A 13,545-nucleotide genomic window follows, 5' to 3' on the forward strand; every position below is an offset into this window, starting at 1 on the left:
CATCTCCCCTCACTGTCAAGGAAGAGAAACACGTGAATGAAGCCCTTCTTGTGTCAGTTACTGCAATGGCTGGCAAACGGCAGAAACCGCTAACTGTGAAATCATGATCCTGCTGAGTATACTCCCAAGCTGCTCTTAACTAAGCCGAGCTTACATGGGATTAATTAAAGCGCTGTGTTGAACACTTGATGAACCATATAATTCACAGAGGGAGATGAAAGATGAATAAAACACACGTAATCTTCTTCATGGTTCATTGCCCACATCTCAACCCTGAGGGTTCCCTGACTCACCCTGCTCCACCCAACCTCAGTTGCCTCCGTTTCTAAGCTGAAAAGTATGCAGAACCTCCTTTTACTTTTTTTAAAGTATCGTAAACAGTTTCATATACGCATAACCTACACATGAGCACATGAGCACCCACGTACCTACTGCCCAGCGTGAGACACCAGGTACCTCTAAAGACCCCGGCCAGCCCCCAGAACATGCCCCTCCCCCACCCGCCCCAGGGGAGTCTTGAGCCAGGGTTTCCATCTGCTGTTCCCAGGACCTAGGCAGGCATCTTCAGGACCATCAGCTCCTCCTAGAAGCACTGAGACGTGCCCAAAAGTGACAGCATAGCTCAAAGAAGAAATGCTCGAAGGGGAGGAAAAGAGAGCAGAGAGGAAGCAGGCACTAAAAGATGAGAAAATGCGAAATACAGATCAAGGATCCATGATCGGGGCACAGAGGTGTCTTCATGGGTATCTTTTGAATGCAAACATGCTTTGTAGTTAGGCTCACCACTGGCCCAGAACTTGATTCGCACTGCCCACTCCTCCATACTCATCCAGAGGCCCTAGGGAAATTGGAGTTTTATAGTATCTGTGTTTCCCACTGTTGGAAAAACCAGATGTGGCCCAGGGAATCTGTTATCAGAACAAGACCCACAGACAGGTCTTGTTACCTACTTGTGACCTCCCCACCTCCCACCCCCTCACCAAAATTCCTACATCAAGCTTCTCACTCCACTTGGTCCACTGAATAAACCTCACAAAGGGAAGAAGAATCCATTGAGCTAGAAAGCATCCTTTTTAAGAAGAGAGCTTTTCACTCCATGCTTCCACTGCAGGGGGCATGGGTTTGATCCCTGATGAGGGAACGAAGATCTAGCATGTCATGAGGCACAGCCAAAAAGAGAGAGATGAAGAGAGAGAACTTTTCTCAGTCATTCACACCTTAGTGTGAATTTGCCTGGATTGCTTTGGCCCACTGCAGCTGATTCAGTCAAGTTTTAAGCATGGAATGCTTGGGAGTCAGACCCAAATGGGGTCTCAGAGGCTTTGAGTAACCAAGAGGATGGGAGAGGGCAGTATGAAGAAAAGGGTGTTAGAAAATGAGAGACACAGATTCCACAGACAAACCCAGCCTGTTTCAAGTTTGCTTCCTCCAGGGTCAGAAGCATTCTTCCACCCATCCCATCCCCTTGCTCTGTACTACACACACCACTTTCCCAAGACGCAGCCCAAGAGCCACGAGCAGCAAGAGCAAAATAAGGCCCATATGCTAGCTAGACATCCAGCAACCCCATATAACGAACTTTTCATGGGGAAATGCGTCCTGAGTCCCAAACCACCCACCCAAGGATGTGCTTGAGGACTGCAGCTCTGGGGACATGGCCCATCACTTCAAGGACAGCCACTCTGTCCCACCATCTGTCCCACCAGGACCATTCGGGTACCTGGAGCTCCTCTGACATCTGTCCAACATTCAGTGCACTTTGGACCAATTTTGTCAAAATATTCCGCTTATCGAGTTTGGATGCCTTCTATTATTTAAGAAATAAGCCGCCACTTGGCCGCTTGCTCTCTGCAGGGTCATTCCAGCCCGAGGTCTGCGTAACAAATGGAAAGCTACTCAACTGGAAACTCTGAACATGGCATAGGGCAAGGACAATCTTATCAGGAAACTTTCTGCTTGGGGTGAGAGTAATGGGTGACGTTGGTGGCTGATAAGGCCATGCCCGAGGACTCGGGCTGTATATAAGGAGCGGCTCCTGCCTGCTACTGTACACTTTTCCGTCTTCCCTTCTTCGGAGACTTGCGAGCCAGGAAGAATCATGAAGTGGCTGCTCCTGCTTGCTTTGGTGGCACTCTCTGAGTGCAGCGTCGTCAAGTGAGTCTGGGGGACTCTCTGCACCAAGAGCTGTCTTCCTGGGGTTATTTCCTTTTGCTGTCTGTCCCTCTTCCCTCCCACAACTCCTCTCTCTGCATCTGTCTGGAGTCTCTTTTCTCTGCTCATTGGGGGACGCAGCTCAGCAGACATGGTTAACAGCACAGACCCTCCAGACCAGGCTGGGTAGGGTTCTCAGCACCAGCACTGGGCCGGGCCACTTCCAGCAACCACTTCTCTTGTCTGCATTACTCTGCCCAAAGACGGGAGCATCGCCCCTCTCGACTTCCTTCTTGTGCTCTTGGGCAAGCTTTCTTTTCCTTCCGGATCTTCCACAGCACCCCATGAGTGTCTAATCACCCCTCTTCCTCCACACCAACTGTGTGCAAATGCTCTGCCACAGGATCCCACTCGTCAAAAAGAAGTCCTTGAGACAGAATCTGATCGAGAATGGCAAGCTGAAGGAATTCATGAGGACACACAAATACAACCTGGGCAGCAAGTACATCCGGGAGGCCGCCACCTTGGTGTCTGAACAGCCCCTTCAGAACTACCTGGATGTGAGTGTGTGGGCAGGCAGCGGGCCAGCTCCAAGGACTCAGCCTAGAGGAGAGAGGGGGGATCCCAGGGTCTGGGAAGACAGGTCAGTGCTCTAAACCCCTAGGCAAGTGTAACCCAGGGTCTGCTCCCTGGATCTCAGAGACACAGGGAGAGTAGAAAAACTCACAGTCAGAGGTGTTGCTCTCAACTCATTTATTCATTCATTCATCCAGTGCTTACCTAGAGGGAGCACCTCCTGTGTGTCAGGCTCTGTGCTGGGCCCAGAGAAGTGGCAGTGGACGAGCCTCAGGGTCCCACAATCTAGCAGGAGAGACAGATGATAATCAGGGAGCCTCACAAAGCATGACAAGCACAACCAGGCCAAGGCCACCCAGTGAAGCCAACACAGGGACTGCAGACAGATGACGGGCAGGGGCACCTCCCTGGGGCAAGGAAGAGAGAGGGGAGTTCTGAGAGGACAGCAGAGTGTCCCAGAGGGCGGGAAGACTTGCACCAGACCCTGTGACAGCGGGGGGCAGAGTGCATTTGAGGAATGGAAGCCAGAGTCCATTTTCAAAGCGAGGTCCGTGTCCATGGGGGCTGGTGGGTGGAGCCAGACCAGAGTGGGTGGGGGGGATGAGGCTTGGCATCTTAATTGCCACCAGATCACCTTAACTAGGGGCGGGGATTGACAAGATCAGATTGGAGTTTCAGGAAGATCATTCTGACTCTTCCATTCCGGATCCAACGGGCTTGCCTTTCAGTGGATACTATAGGTCCCCTGGGTGAAAGCCAAGGTCGTGAAGCACTCTTGCCTGTCATTAAGAGCTTGGCCTGTGACATTTGCCAGACCTAGGGAAGTCTAGGCTCTCATGTTTCCAAGTCATGGGACCTTGGACAAGTCTGAGTGAGACTCAGCTTTCTTGTCTGTAAGACAGAACTATTACTATCCACCACCAGAGGGTTGTTTAGAGTAATTCAAGCAGTAATGTAGTGGGGGAGGGTTGATTTGAGAGAAGTTTTTTCATTTTGGGTTTTTTTGAGTGCTTAGAACAGGGCCTGGCCTTTGGTTAGAGCTTGGTAAAAGCTTTGTAAAGTTAACCCATTTGTTCACTTTACAAATATTTATAAAACACCTACTGTCTATCAGAGACTATGCCAGGAGCTGGGGAAACAACGGTGACTAAGCAAAGATCCTGGAGCTTATATTCTAGATGGAAAGACAAATAAGAGACAAATAAATAGGAATGTAAAAAAGTCAATTGGAGTAAGGAGAAAAAGAATGGGGCAGGGGCAAATTTAGATAAAGTAGTCAGGGAGAGCCTCTTGATGGAGGTGATATTTGACTAGATCAGAAGGAGTCAGCCAAGGAAAGATCTAGAATAAACATTTTCTTAGCACAAGAAATACCAAGTGCAAAGACCCTGGGATGGGAATGAGCTGGTCATGAAAGAACCATAGCAGCGTGGCTGGAGCAGAGCTGGCCAGGGAAAAACTGCTGCCACTAAGAATAAAATTCGTGAAGATACTCTTTCTTTCTTATTTTATTTATTTGGCTGCACCCGGTCTTAGTGGTGGCACGCAAACTCCCAGTTGTGGCATGAGGGCATCTAATTCCCTGACCGGGGTGGAACCCAGGCCCCCTGCATTGGGAGCATGCAGTCTTAGCCACTAGACTGCCAGGAAAGTCCCAAGGATATACTTTCTTAAACCCACTGCAGTCATCTAGACTTAGGAATAAGATATCTCAAGGGGTCTTCACTTCTAGGTGACTTGTTTATCTCCCCATCAACAATTTAAAGAAAAAATGCTTAAGCATTTACTCTGCTGGGGCTTCCCAGGTGGTGCTAGTGGTAAAGAATCTGCCTGCCAATGCAGGAGACACAAGAGACCTGGGTTCAATCCCTGGGTTGGGAAGATCCCCTGGAGTAGGAAATGGTAAGCCACTCCAGTATTCTTGCCTGGGAAACCCCATGGACAGAGGAGCCTGGTGGGCCACAGTCCATCAGGCTGCAGATGGTTGGACACGACTGAGCGACTAAGAACAGATTTACTCTGCTGGATAAGTTTCTACCCTATCCAAGAGTGTGCATTCTCTAGGATAACAAGACTAAGACATTCAAGGCAAGAGGGGACAGCAGGTTATTGTTGAGTGTTCATGAGGCTTAGAAGAGAATAGGCAGAGGTTAACAGGATTGCAATCAGGGAAGACTTCAAGGAGGAAGGGAGACCTGGCTGGACCTTGAAGGATGGAGGGATGCACTGGATCAAAAGATGAAGGAAAGGGGGCCAGTGAAGGGGGAGGCGGGATGTGGCCAAGAAGACCCAGTGACAGTCCCTGGGGAGGCCAGGCTGGGGAGTCCCCAGTTGGTGAGCTGTGTGTCCCCCCGGCAGACGGAGTACTTCGGCACCATTGGCATCGGCACCCCCGCTCAGGACTTCACTGTCATCTTTGACACCGGCTCCTCCAACCTGTGGGTGCCCTCCATCTACTGCTCCAGCGAAGCCTGCAGTGAGTGTCCCCTCAACCTCTCCAGGCCCCTGGCACTGAGTCACCTGGGAGCCCCGAATGCTCAGGGGCCTCACATAGGTCTGATTTCAAGCCCGCTGAAGCCACTCAGGGATCCACTCCAAAAGCATTCACTGAGCACCTATTATGTGCCAGGCTTAGGTGCCCTGGAGGATGAAGGGGTGAATCACATGTGGTCCCAGCCCTCAGGAAGTTCAGTCCAGTGGCAGAGTGTGCAGCTGCACATTACCATGGGCAGCTGTGGGCCTGCTCCAGTCAGCATGAGCCTGGAAGGACCTTCCACCAGAGTTGTTGTTGTTCAGTCGCTCAGTCATGTCCAACCCCTTGTGACCCCATGAACTGAAGCACGCCAGGCTTCTCTGCCCCTCACCATCTCCCAGAGTTTGCTCAAAATCATGTTCATCATGTCGATGATGCCATTCAATCATCTCATCCTCTGTTTGCCCCCTTCTCCTTCTGCCTTCAATCTTTCCCAGCATCAGAGTTTTTTCCAATGAGTCAGCTCTTCACACCAGGTGATCAAAGTATTAGAGCTTCAGCTTCAGCATCAGTCTCTCTAATGAATATTCAAGGTTGATTTCCTTTAGGATTGACTGGTTTGATCTCCTTGCAGTCCAAGGGACTCTCAAGAGTCTTCGCCAACACTATAGTTCGAAAGCATCAAATCTTCAGTACTCAGCCTGCTTAATGGTCCAACTCTCACATTTCTACATGACTACTGGAAAAACCATAGCTTTGACTATAGGGACCTTTGTCAGCAAAGTGATATCTCTGCTTTTTAATACGCTGTCTAGGTTTGTCATAGCTTTCCTTCCAAGGAACAAGCGTCTTTTCATTTCATAGCCACAGTTTCCATCCACAGTGAGATGATCCCAGTTGGTCCAACCAGACAGGAATGGAAACTGGGAACACTAGGGCACCAAAGTCTAAAGAAAAAAGTTAACTTTCTCTTCCAAAATCCAACCCAAAACGAAGGCACCCTCAGCCCATGACTCTGGCTCAGCTTTTGGAGTTTGACCATGTCTCTTCTTGTCCTCACAGCCAACCACAACCGCTTCAACCCTCAAGACTCTTCCACCTATGAGGCCACCAGCGAGACACTGTCCATCACCTACGGAACCGGCAGCATGACGGGCGTCCTTGGATACGACACCGTCCAGGTAAGCAAACTCTGGCCGGCCGCCTCATCCTGCACAGCTTCCAACTTCAGGGACCTTAGAGGCCACAGCACAGACCTCCCCCCACCCCCTCCTCACCCTCTGCGGCAGCTCCTTCAATATGGATCTTTGTATCACAAAAGCAACCTAACTGGGGCATGCAGAAAGTGGCAGAGATACCACAGATATTTTGGAGGGGCTGGTGGTGGTGGGGTGGGGGGAAGAAGTAGTAAGGTAGGGGAATGCCAGAAGCCAGCATCAGCACCCAAGTCGAATGCTATGAAGGGGTAGGAAGAAGGTAGGAAAAGGCTCAGTTCTCTTTTAGCACCTCCTCTTCTTCCTCCTCCCTGAGCCCACAGCCCCCCTAAGTCACAAAAGCTCAACCACAAGCATCCCCCGCCTTTCCAAGGCGCAGCAGGGGTCCAGGGTTCTGATTTGCCCAGCGTCTGCTTTGCATCTGATCTTCAGAAACACACACATGGTGACCATCTGTTCTGCAGCACATTCTCACACCAAGTCGCAGACGGTGCCCATCTGGGGATCAGCCTCAGTTGTTCTTTCCAGCAGAATAACAAGAAATTCCAGGGCTAATCCCTCTCCCCTCCTTCCAGCCTGATGCCCCGGAAGCCAAGTTCTACATGAAGTGAGCCTGGGGATGCTCTGAGCCCAGGGTGGGCACCCCGCAGTGCTCAGTCGGCACAAGCTAATGAGAAACGTCTTGGTTCCCCCACGCAGGTTGGAGGCATCAGCGACACCAACCAGATCTTTGGCCTGAGTGAGACAGAGCCCGGCTCCTTCCTGTACTACGCTCCCTTCGACGGCATCCTGGGTCTCGCCTACCCCAGCATCTCCTCCTCCAGGGCCACCCCTGTCTTTGACAACATATGGGACCAGGGTCTGGTTTCCCAAGACCTCTTCTCTGTCTACCTGAGCAGGTAAGTGAAGCAAGGAGGTCACAGTCACCAGGTCCAGCAGGAGGCTGTCGAAGGCTGGATGGGCTGGAATCTTGGCAAGCAGGGGGATTGGCAAGGTCAGTGTCTTAGACTTGAGATGTGTATCTTTGGAGAGAACAGTGCCAAATTCCTCTCTGATGAACAGTCTTCATCGTCTTATTTTACTAGCAAGATTCTCTGTCACCTTGCTTTATGCAAGTCAAATATCATTAGCTATTTGCTCTCCAGAAGACCACCATTTAACGTGAGTCCACTTAGGGACTTCCCTAGTGGTCCAGTGGTCAGGAGTCTGCACTCCCAGTGTAGGGGCCCAGGGTTCAATCCTTGGTCAGGAGCTAGATCCCACATGCTCCGATTAAGACTTGGTGCAGCCAAATTTAAAAAAAAAAAAAAAATTTTTTTAAAGAGTGAACCCGCTTAAAATTGGAGCCAAAAGTTCATAGCAATAAATGAAAAGAAGTTTTGATTGGGATTTAGACCTTGAACAGAGAAACTTTTAAATGATAAAAGCAAGTTTCTTATATTAGTTAACAAAATTTAGGTTTCAGGTGTGGCTATGAGTTAATTCTAAGAATAAAGAATAACCAAGCCTTGGTTTCAGCTAAGTAAAGGTTTGTGCCAGAATATCTGAGGTTGTGTCATCGACTTTCTTGAGACACTCAACCTTCCTCTGACACTCACATCCTTTTCTTTTGAAGCGATTTGTCATCACTGATGGGGTTTTTTTAAGATATTGACTGTTCTATAATCTCGCGGGTACTGTCAGATGTTTACAAGGAAGGAGGGGTGGGGTTGGGGAGTGGAATCATCTGCCTGTGATTGGTCTGTCTGTGACCAGTTGCTTGCTGAATAATTTCTTAGTGTCATCTACATTTGCTTTCCTGTCTAAACTGAAACTGCAGATTTATACAATGACTATTTCAGTTATCAGGACTCCAGCAATGTACAACAGGAGGGTCTTTTTAGCCTTTTTTTCTCTTGACCACTTAATATTCAAGCTTCAGCTCTCTTAAACATAATCTGTTTTTATGAGCAGTTAGGTAATTCACACAGGGCCAACTAGATTGAAGTTTCGCAATCCCAGCACTATTGACGTTTTTGGACCAGATGATTCCTTGCTGTTGGGGGCTGCTTTGGGATGTTTGGCAGCCTCCCTGGCCTCCACCTCCCAGAGGCCAGCGGCTCCCCCGACCCCCACCTAGTCGTGGCGATGAAAAACGCCTGCAGACATTTGCAAACCATGAACTACATTATCAAGGCTTTAAGAGCAGACACCGTCATTCATTTATTTCTCTTGAGGTCCCCACAGCAAAGAGCGTATGTGGTGGAAACCACACGTACTTTGGAACCAAAAAGACCCAGGTTCTGTGGCTCCCTGGCTGTGTGACCTTGGGCACACTACACCACCTCTCTGAGCCTCAGTTACTTCAGTGTAAAACAGAAATAATAGTGATCAAGGCATGGGTCTTAGTGTCAGGATTATAAGAAACCCTGTGAACCACACACACTGCTCAGCTCTTGACGCTGGCAAGATCCCAATTAAGAGTAGCTCTTAGTTTATGGTTGCTGGAGAAACGATGGGAGAAAGGGATAGTTAGGGAGTTTGGGATGGACATGTACACACTGGTATATTTAAAATGGGTAACCAACAAGGACCTCCTGTATAGCACATGGAACTCTGCTCAGTGTTATGTGGCAGCCCGGATGGGAGGGGAGTTTGGGGAAGAATGGATACATGCATATGTACAGCTGAGTCCCTTTGCTGTACATCTGAAACTATCACAACACTGTTAATTAGCTATACTCCAATACAAAACAAAAAGCTTTTTTTTTAAGTAGCTCTTAGAATGCACACAGTTTATATGTTCAGTTGGAACTGTGAATGTATGAATGAATTCCTGTTTTCCCTCCACTCTCCATAGCAACGAAGAGAGCGGCAGCGTGGTGATATTCGGTGACATCGATTCTTCTTACTACTCAGGAAGTCTGAACTGGGTGCCTGTTTCTGTTGAGGGCTATTGGCAGATCACTGTGGACAGGTGAGGTCATTGTGGATGGGCTATATCCTGGCATGGGTCCCAGAATGCATTTCTTTACACACTCATAATTAACATAATTAATCCCCCTGGAACAGCCAGCACAGGGACATGTGCTCCAGAAGGAGAAGGTAAAAGTTGGCCGAGTCAGAGAGACCCGGAGAAGGGCACATCACTGGAGGATAAGCAATGTCTGGGACCACCCCCTCCGACCCCACACCCCAGAGACTCAGCAAGGATGAGACAGCCAGTTCCCTTCTGAGCAAAGAGACAGGACAGTCTACCAGAATCTCTATGGAGAGTGGGGGGCCCCCTGTCCATACATCTTGGCTTTTAGGGGGCTTGTCACTTTGGTCTAAGGTCAGGGCAAGATGGTGGAGAAGTTGTTTCAAAACATTTCCTCCCATTGGCTTCCCTGGTGGCTCAGACGGCAAAGAATCTACCTTCAGTGTGGGAGACACAGATTCAGTCCAGGGTCAGGAAGATCCCCTGAAGAAGGGAATGGCAAACAACTCCAGTATTCTTGCCTGGAGAATCCCATGGACAGAGGAGCCTGGCAGGCTACAGTCCATGGGGTCGCAGAGAGTCGGACAGACTGAGCGACTAACACCCACACACACATTTCCTTCCACTTTCCACTTCAAAGACTATCTGCCCCCAGGTAGCCTTAACCTCTAGCTGTTCTGCCCACAGTTGGCCTGCTTGGGTGACCCATAGCCCAGGTTTGCCCAGGAGTGAGCAGTTTCCTGGGATGCCAGCCTTTCAGTAGTTAAACCAAGACAGTCCCGGGGAAACTGGGACACACTGATCTCCCTAGCAACCTTTGGGTGTCCACTTCCCTGAGAAGCCTTCCCTGGCTTGGTCCACACCAGCACTCTCACCCTGGCTTGGGTTCTGTTCCCCTACTCATCCTGCTCCTCCTCAATCATAATTTGTCTTTCCAGCTAGAGTAGGAGCTCCCTGTGGCCAGAAACTGTGCACCCATCTTGTTTGGCTTTGCATGTCCTGTGCCTAACACAGAGCAGGCACTCAGTAATTCCTGGTAGAATACGTGAATTCAGAGAATGAGCGTGTGAACAAGAGAAGCTGAAATTTTATGCATTGGCCAATGGATGGGGAAGGAACCAGGATCGCCTGGTTCCTCCTTGAGAGATGTACCCTCCAGGGGCTCAGGGGACCCTGACTTGCCTCTTTTCCTCAGCATCACCATGAATGGAGAGTCCATCGCTTGCAGCGACGGCTGCCAGGCCATTGTTGACACTGGTACCTCTCTGCTGGCCGGCCCAACCACTGCCATTTCCAACATTCAGAGCTACATTGGAGCCAGCGAGGATTCCTCTGGCGAAGTAAGTCCAGCTCTGACTGCCCTGTTCTAGACTCAAGTGGTGGATCTGCCACACACGAGCAATGAAAACCCTGCTAACCCTTGTTCATTCCAGGTGGTGATCAGCTGCTCTTCCATCGACAGCCTGCCCGACATTGTCTTCACCATCAATGGTGTCCAGTACCCTGTGCCCCCCAGCGCCTACATCCTGCAGGTAAGGGGGGTCTGGGCCTTCCACTAGATGTACCCACTCAGAATGTGGACACAGACTGCCCCTCGGCACAAGGGCAAGGGCACTTCCACAAGCTGGAGCTTCCGTTTGCTCTGGACAGCCTCCAGAGAAAAAGAATACATCACAGATAAATGTGAGACTGAGAACTGAGAGGCAGCACCCCCAGGGAGGAAAAGCAAGCAAAGGTTGGTGGTGTGAAAGGAGGATTTCTAGTTGGGCCCTGGAGTCCAAGCTCTGGGTCTCAAGGATTAGCCCCAGGTTCTTCAGCAAGGTACTAGCCCCTGGATCCCTCCTTTATCTAAAACCTAGACCTTTCCCCACACCAGGGTGCAGTTATCGTAATCAAGCAAGATTGCCCACATCAAAGCTACAAAGTGTTGGGCAAATGGAAACCACACCTCCCATAGGGTCAGGGCTTATGACACTCCTATAGTCTCTGCTGCTGCTGCTGCTGCTGCTGCTAATTCGCTTCAGTCGTGTCCGACTCTGTGCAACCCCATAGACGGCAGCCCACTAGGCTCCTCTGTCCCTGGGATTCTCCAGGCAAGAATACTGGAATGGGTTGCCATTTCCTTCTCCAATGCATGAAAGTGAGAAGTGAAAGTGAAGTCTCTCAGTCGTGCCGATGCACCCAGGAAAACCTTGCCTTCTAGTACAATGCTGGATGGGAAACTAGTTTTGCCCTGTGGGTGGATGTCATTCAGCAAGAACTAACTAGGCCCCTCCCCCAGCAATGCTGATTAATTAGGAAGGGGTGGAGCCTAAGCCATGGTAGGGGGTGGGGTGCAGAGGGCTTGAAGTTCCAGAGGAGATTGTAATATGCAGCCAAAGTCACAAAGTCAGCGACTTAGTCAATGAAAAGGTCTAGCAGCTGATCCAGTTTGCCACTGGTGGGGATCAGAATAATGAGAAAAGGCTGTGTCACCAGTGCTTCCAGACTCCTTCCCGGCAGCTGAGTTCTCCCTAAACCCCTTAGCTCTGATGCTGACGTCAAGGTGTGTACATCTGCCAGAAACACTGGATAATGTCTGGTAATCCCTGGAAACCAAGAGAGCAGCGAGTTGCTTACAGAGGCAGACCCCAGGCCAGGAAGAGCCAAGTCCCCAGGCACGAGCCAGGAAGCTCCTCCTTGCACGTGGCTGGCAGCGCACCATGGTCCTGGATGCTCAGGCCCCAGCGCCTGTCCCCAAAGGGTCTGAGTCCCAGCTCGGGTTTTATTCTCCTTTCCTCCAGAGCAACGGGATCTGCTCCAGTGGGTTAGAGGGCATGGACATCTCCACCTCCTCTGGGGACCTCTGGATCCTGGGTGATGTCTTCATCCGCCAGTATTTCACCGTCTTCGATAGGGGCAACAACCAGATCGGCCTGGCTCCCGTGGCCTGAGCCTGCGCGGTTCCAACCACTTCCAGGAAGACCCCTCCCTGATTCTGCCCCTGATCTTTGATGTAGATAATTCTCCTGGTTGTTCCTCCTCTGGGATCCTGGAGGTGGAATCTTGGCCCTGTTCCCTGTCACATCAATAATGTAGAATAAATCATAACCTCCTGGAACATGGCTTGTGTGGTTGCTTCTGTTTGTCGGAGTTCCCCTTTGCATCACTGGGGTCAGAACACTGGGGCAGGAGGGCAGAATTGACCACTGCCATTTGGATAGCACCAAACACAGTGGCACCACGTGCTTTGTAACAGAGCTAGGAAGATGAACGGGCCTCTGGGGACCAGCTGGGAGCGTCATATAAAGACCTGGGGACCAGAAATGCCAGGGCTGTTGCTTTCTCACAGAATTTGCACGCGCCTGCTCAGTCACTTCAGTCGTATCCAACTCTTTGCAACCCTATGCACTGTAACCCACCAGTCTCCTCTGTCCATGGGGATTCTCCAGGTAAGAATACTGGAGTGGGTGGCTATGCCCTCCTCCAGGGGATCTTCCCCACTCAGGGATGGAAGTTCTTATAGAATAGAGCACCTGAATTCTCTTTTTTTTTTTTTAATATTTATTGATTGATTTGGCTGTGCTGGGTCTTAGTTTCAGCACTCAGGATCTTTAGCTGTGGCTTGCAATTGAGCTCTCAGTTGCGGCATGTGGACTTAGTTGCAGCATGTGGGATCCGGTTCCCCAACCAGGGATGGAGCCCAGGCCCCCTGCACTGGGAATGCAGGGTCTTAGCCCCTGGACCACCAGGGAAGTCCCAGCATCCGAATTCTTGATTGAGGGAGTAACTTATTTTTCCCAAAGCCAAGAAGAGATGATGAGAAAAGGAAAAGAATTAAGGAGAGGTTCCCACTGATGGTGGCACTCCTAAGTATGCCAGGCAAGGCAGAAATGACCATGAGACATGGGCCAGAATGGTTTTCCACTCCCCAAGGAGAGGAACAACAGGTGATAATGGAGCCTAGACAATTCTGTCTTTGGATTATAAAGAGAATAAGATTTGCTTGCACATACATAAAAAGAAAAACGGCCCCCAAGAACCAGACACCACAAAAGGGGTGGCATGGGATGAGGGGAGATGTGGTGAGGGGAGACACCTCACTATTCTCCAGGCAAGAATACTGGAATGAGTTGCCATGCCCTTCTCCAAGGGGTCTTCCCAATGCAGGGATCCAACCCAGGTCTCCCGCA

General features: G+C 50.2%; 2 protein-coding genes across 3 annotated transcripts in view; one reads left to right on the forward strand and one right to left on the reverse strand.

Annotated features, from left to right (window-relative positions):
• VWCE (von Willebrand factor C and EGF domains) overlaps positions 1–13,545 on the reverse strand; it is a 73,901-nt gene that overhangs the window by 22,389 nt on the left and 37,967 nt on the right. For both annotated transcript variants that reach the window (XR_011564873.1, XM_070782598.1), the window contains exon 20: positions 2,932–3,012. Coding sequence is in view for 1 of the 2 variants with exons in the window: in XM_070782598.1 (XP_070638699.1) it covers positions 2,932–3,012 (81 nt within the window). In the remaining variant the exon portion in view is untranslated. The remainder of the gene's footprint in view (positions 1–2,931; positions 3,013–13,545) is intronic.
• On the forward strand, positions 2,053–12,473 carry LOC109554277 (pepsin A). The gene is made up of 9 exons (XM_019954613.2): positions 2,053–2,154; positions 2,555–2,711; positions 5,086–5,203; positions 6,263–6,381; positions 7,114–7,313; positions 9,254–9,370; positions 10,569–10,713; positions 10,807–10,905; positions 12,157–12,473. The coding sequence occupies exons 1-9, from the start codon at positions 2,099–2,101 to the stop codon at positions 12,304–12,306; spliced, it is 1,161 nt and encodes a 386-aa protein (XP_019810172.2). The 5' UTR covers positions 2,053–2,098; the 3' UTR covers positions 12,307–12,473.

The sequence above is a fragment of the Bos indicus genome, chromosome 29 (assembly GCF_029378745.1).
Source record: "Bos indicus isolate NIAB-ARS_2022 breed Sahiwal x Tharparkar chromosome 29, NIAB-ARS_B.indTharparkar_mat_pri_1.0, whole genome shotgun sequence".
Classification (NCBI taxonomy): domain Eukaryota; kingdom Metazoa; phylum Chordata; class Mammalia; order Artiodactyla; family Bovidae; genus Bos; species Bos indicus.